Raw genomic sequence first — 6000 nt, 5'->3', positions numbered from 1 at the left:
CAAAAATCTTTGAGACATCGATTAAAAAAAATTTTTTTAAAAAGCAGTGTTTCTCAGAAGGAGGCCTGGACGATATTCTTGAAGAGATGGGCAAACTTATGGGTGAACCTCTGGAATGTTCATTTAAGATTAAGGCATCTGAAGATGCTGAATACCTAAGCAGTTAAAGTCAAAGTCATATGATTTGGAGTTACCATGCTGCAAAGAACAGAAACGTTAAATTGCAGACCACAGAACCTGCCCATCACAGACAGTGGCAAGCACTAAGAGGCTCATATATGGAGTACATGAGATTCTTACATAAGAAGCAGAAGAGTTGAACTTATTTTACATTTAATGCACAAAACTAGCTGAGAGACTGAGGTGAATAGGGCAGAGGGGATTCCCCATTCAGCAGGTAATAAACAGCTCATTAAAGCCACAAAAATTACTATTCTCACTGCTTTTACTACTGCAGGTCTGTAAAGTTATTTTCATTGCAGAAGCTCTGGCAAATGAAGATTAAAATGTTTCTTCTTTGGTTCACTTGTTCCCATCACCTTGTAGGCGTGTGCATCCAGCTTCCCTAAGTCCTAAAAACAATCTGCTTTCTTGTCATATTTTATATTTAACCTAGTGCCAGAAAATTTGGATCTCAGCGTGGGACCCAAGTCTTTGAAACGCTGTGGATATTTTGCATGAGAGTGGATTCAGGACTGCACTGGGAATTGGGTAATATTCCCACATTAAATTTTAAAATATATCAGTGTGATTGGAAAATGTGCCTTTCCCATAAAATGTGTCGTGGGAAATGTGTGAGGAACTTAGTGTACCCATTGTGCAGGTTTTCCTGTGTCCATGCAAAAACAAGTAGTATCTGTTTCATGCAATCCCTGATGCAATAATTACCTGGAGCAATACAGCACAGTTTTTTCCTGACTAGTCAGTTATTTTTTAACCTTTTCTTGAAGGGATGGGAGAAGTTACATTATTTTCCTCTCACTTGGAAGGTGGGAGTATGAGAGGAAATTTTTACTGGTTACCTTCAAACCTTATCCAAATTACACTGATAATTATTGATAAATTGCAGATCCGAATTCATTCAGGAAGGCATTTCTGTGAAACAGAAAACAGCAAAGTCTGCACATGGTTAAGAACCTCACTATGTTACTCCCGGAAAGCATGGCTACTGTCAGAAAAGTTGCTATGGAATACCTTTCTAGATTAGGCGTGCTTTCAGAGTTTGCCTTTACTCACTTCAGTGACACAAATACGTTTACTTCTGCTATTTCTGCAGAACTAACAGCTGTGCGACCCTGAGATGTACTGTGATCTAATTCATATAGTCATCCAGTTGCAGTTAAATTTTGTCCTCCGTTATGAGTGGGCATCCCCTAGTGAAGATAGCATGAGTAGAATTTGGCCCAAGACTTCTTGTTATTGGTGATGATGTACAAACCAGAGAACATAAGTCTGTTTCTCAGATACAAGTGGAATTTGGAGGGGTGACAGAAAAAACATTTTACTTGTAAACTGAGCACATTTGATATGAAAAATATTCAGACCCCAGGAGACCATTTTTATAGTCACTTTTCAGAGCAGAGCCATACTTTTACAATATAGATGGGCCTTCTGCCACACCAGGAAGATCCAGTATCTTTTACATGTCCTTTGTGTATTAATGATTTTGACCTTGGGGAGTTTGCAGATGCTAAAACTGTGTTTTAAGAAGAAAACTGATTTTTTTATTGCAAAATATTTAATTCACTGTTAAAATGAAATGAAACAACAAAATAGTAATACAATTTTACTAGGTTATATTTCAATTCATGAAGTATACACACTAGCAACTATCCTACCACCATATCCACACATCTAATATTGATGATGCTACAGTATTTTTTGGTATTAAACAATAAAAGATAATGTATGAGGTTAACAAAAGAGGCTTAAGCATAGCATGTTATACCCCATAATCGCAGATTACATCAGCTAGCATTAGTACAGTAAACAAGAAAAAGGTAGAAATACAAAATAAACCAAATATCTTTATATACAAACCAGTGCCTCTTATTGTAACCAGCTTATACTCACACTGCACACAAAATTTATCCACTGATGCAATAGATACTTCAGCATAACACAAACCATTATAAATTAAAAAAATTACAAGGTGCAAAACCTCCATTCTACAGCTTTCAGGTGAGAACTTCAGGACAATCCAGAGGAGGCGAAATCCAAGCATGTTTAGCACCTATTAGTGCAACTGCACTGAGCATGGAAAAATGACCTACAGAACCTCTGAATGTATTACCAGGAAAGACAGTTAGGACACACAGCAATAGATGCTCGCTGCTACACTCGTGCAGTGATTTTTGCCTCTTAAATATCTCAGTTTATTGTTTCTTTGTCTCATTCATACCTATGTGCAAAACTAAATCCTGGAAGCTCTCTCAGAACTTCACAGAAGACTACAGCCGGGTAAAAAACAAAGAATTAAATGTCAAATATTCACATAATTAGTACACATTAGCAGTCCTGGTGTGAGGATTGAAACGCTGTCAATGCGTGTGGCTCAAAATATATGACACAGAAGTAAAACAGAATTTGCCAAGAATTCTGATTATTCTTATCCACCTCTCCGACAAGCCTCCCTACCTCAGCTTGTGAATTCCTTTGGCAGCCCATGCTAAAAAACCCAAAGTTGCATAGAATTGATTAGTAACACAGAAAGAAATGGCGAACACAGAGCAATGGATAGGGTATGTATTAAAACAAAATGGGGTTGCTCCAACCAGAACTCTGAAACCATCCCCCTTCATAAAGCAAAGCCTACCACCTCCTCTCCAAATCCTACCTTTGGGGACTACTTTCTGGCACTGATGTAGTTCTTGCTAAGAGTCATTTTCTTTGTTAGTGACACTTTCTTTTCAAATAAAATATTAAAAAATATTCTAACTGTAAAAAAATCTATCATATGTAAACTTAACAATTAGGATTTGGTAAGTTCTCGTACCTAGTCTGTGAAAAGCCTCCAGCCAGACCGCAGAATGGAGTGTTTCTCTGAAGAGCGTCAATCTAGCTACATCACCTGTTAAATATCAGTAGTATGAAGATCCCGTGTCTAGCAATAAAGCCTCTTTGTGTGTTTCCATCCACTTTATCACTGATCTATTGAAATCCTGACATGCTGTGTTTCTAATTTTATGTACATTCTGGTCCTCTCACATGTCACAGATTTAAACATCTGGCCACGGAAGGCAACAAAAGGTATTGTGTTTAAGAAAACTGTTTGACGGAGTTTTGCTTTTCAACAAGTCTCTTTCCCTTGGACACCAGTCACTGTTTTTATAGAACTTATTGTTCTGTTGAACCAAGTCTTCTTTGCTGCTTGTACCTCGTTCAGCGCCAGGCCCAAATGGTGCTCCAGATCCTGCAAAGAGAAGTGTCAACACCTGTGATCTGCTGCCTACTACAAAATGGCTATAAGGCTCAGAGGGAACCAGGAATTCTCTAGTCTGTTGGCAACTTTTGCTTCTGAAGAGCTTTTCTATGTATAAAACCATCAGTACAGCATGCAGATCTTCTATCTGAATGCACTTTTTAGTGATTCTTGTGTCATTGCCATGCAGACTCCTCCAGGTTTCTTATTAGTGCATTCACACACTCTAATTCACCGCAGACAATGAATGAGTGAGGAATTCTCCCTCCAGGAACTGGATTTTTCCTTACTAACTTTTGGCAAAAAGTGCTCTGAAATCACTAGATTAAAAATAACCTAAAACCCAATAATTGCCCCAAACATAACCCCTAGCCCTTTGGTTTTAATCAATTCTGTGTGCACTCTGCAAAAGAAAAGTTAGTATAAACTCGTATGTCTAGATTTGCTGAGCTAAGAATGAGGGACATGTATTGGAAGAGATTACACGTATTGGTAGGGCCCTACCAAATTCACAGCCATGAAAAATGTGTCACGGACTGTGAAATCTGATTTCCCCCTGTGAAATCTGGTCTTTTGTGTGCTTTTACCCTATCCTATACAGATTTCATGGGGCAGACCAGCACTTCTCAAATTGGGGGTCCTGACCCGAAAGGGAGTTGCAGGGGGGTCACCACTTTAATTTAGGGTGGGGAGGGTCACGGTATTGCCACCCTTACTTTTGCATTGACCTCAGAGCTGGGTGGCTGGAGAGTGTGGCTGTTGGCCTGGCGTCCAGCTCTGAAGGCAGCCCCCCGCCAGCAGCAGCGCAGAAGGAAGGGTGGCAAGACCACACCAAGCCATCCTTACCTCTGCCGTGCTGCTGGCGGTGGCTCTGCCTTCAGAGCTGGGCTCCCGGCCAGCAGCCGCTGCTCTCCAGCCGCCCAGCTCCGAAGGCAGCGCTGTTGCACAGAAGTAAGGGTAGCAGTACTGCAACCCCCAGACCACACACAATAACCTTCTGACCCCCACCCCCAATTCCTTTTTTGGGTCAGGACCCCCACAATTACAACGCTGTGGAGTTTCAGATTTAAATAGCTGAAATCATGAAATTTACAATTTTAAAAATCCTATGACCATGAAATTGAACAAAATGGACCGTGAATTTGGTAGGGCTCTACATATTGGAAATGCATAAACGCAAAGGAGGGAGAGGAATTTTGGTTGGTTCATGGGCAGAAAAATGAGCAAAATAAAATTTAGGCTAAACATCAGGAAGACTTTCCTCACCGTTAAACCATGGAACAGATTCTCAAGGGAAGCAGTGGAAGCCTTCTTGCTTGGTACATTTGAAAACAGACTGGACAAAGAACTGGAGAATACACGGAGGGAAACAATCATCCCCACTGAGCCAGTGCAGGGTCTACAGGAATCTTGTATTTCTGACTGCTAAAAATCCATGATAATCAAGAATGAAGAGCAAGGTAGCTAAAAGTCTAAGCCACATTCTTTGGTAAATGCAGCTTCTATAAAACCACTTCTATTTAGGGTTATATTAATGGTTTTTTTTCCCTCCGTGCTTTAATTTTGATCCCTTCAGATTTAAATTAAATGGCCATTGAACAGCATCCCTGTGACAACTAAAGCATTCATCGCAATGGTATCTGAAAGCCTTCAGTAGTGTGTTAAGCAACATGACCAACATCTGTCATATGGTATTCGTTCTATCAGCAACTACAGTATTGTGCAATAAAGGAAGAATATATGATTCATCACTTGGTCAGAGTTAAAAAGGGAAGCAAGGGGTTTACTTTTCCCACCCAGGCAGTCACATCAGATTAGCCTGAAAGGGCTAAGAAGCAACTGAGCAGATGTCTGGATTTTGTGACAACAGGCAAAAAGGGGCTCATATGATTTTAATTATTTTATCTGCATCAGCTGCGTTTTCCAAACTAAATGTTTTGTTAAATCTCCCACACAGGAAATAGCAGGTTACAGTTTCAGCCAACAGTATCTGCTCTAGTCTCCCCATTTGAAATACATTTTTCTACAAATATAGGGCAGCTCTGCTGAGTAACAAATAACCCCCAAGTATTACCTGTATTTTACACTCTGCTTCGACTAGCTGCAGTTTGGTTTGGGCCAGCTCAAGCTCCATTTCTCTCAGCTGGTTTTTCAGACTCTCCTTTTCCTCATCCGTGTCCTCATCAGAAGCCTCCTTGGCAGAGCTGGCGACCTTCACACGTCCTTCTTTATTGAAGAACTCTCGGCAGTGTTCACAGTCATCCACTTTTTGCTAAAATCAAAAACACCTGACTTTGCATTTCTGTTAAGGATGCTGGTAAACATACCAGAGACATTTCCTGCCCTTGCACTGGAGTAGTAGGACAGGGGTGAGGGAGGTGGGTGGAGAGTCAGTGACCCACACACATTTAGGCAACTCCCTTTATTCACCTGTGTGGGTAGACAAAATAGCAGGCAAAGCAGGCAAATAAGAGCTTGTCACCCATACACCCCCATTCCTGCTGTGGTTTGTAAACTACAGATTTACTCATACCATTGCCATGGATGACGAATGGGCACGATCACACCACAGCTGTATA

At 40.6% G+C, this 6000-nt stretch overlaps 1 protein-coding gene across 9 annotated transcripts in view; it reads right to left on the bottom strand.

Annotated features, from left to right (window-relative positions):
* Positions 1–1719: 1719 nt before the first annotated feature.
* RABGAP1 (RAB GTPase activating protein 1) overlaps positions 1720–6000 on the bottom strand; it is a 130572-nt gene continuing 126291 nt past the window's right edge. For all 9 annotated transcript variants that reach the window (XM_073314400.1, XM_073314399.1, XM_073314403.1 and 6 more), the window contains 2 exons: positions 5496–5693; positions 1720–3412 (listed from right to left, as the gene is read on the bottom strand). In XM_073314400.1, coding sequence (XP_073170501.1) covers positions 3290–3412; positions 5496–5693 — 321 coding nt within the window. In that variant the 3' untranslated portion in view covers positions 1720–3289. The remainder of the gene's footprint in view (positions 3413–5495; positions 5694–6000) is intronic.

This window comes from Lepidochelys kempii, chromosome 16 (assembly GCF_965140285.1).
Source record: "Lepidochelys kempii isolate rLepKem1 chromosome 16, rLepKem1.hap1, whole genome shotgun sequence".
Lineage (NCBI taxonomy): Eukaryota > Metazoa > Chordata > Testudines > Cheloniidae > Lepidochelys > Lepidochelys kempii.
Note: the sequence above shows the minus strand (reverse complement) of the source record. Positions and strands in the feature narration are given on the sequence as shown.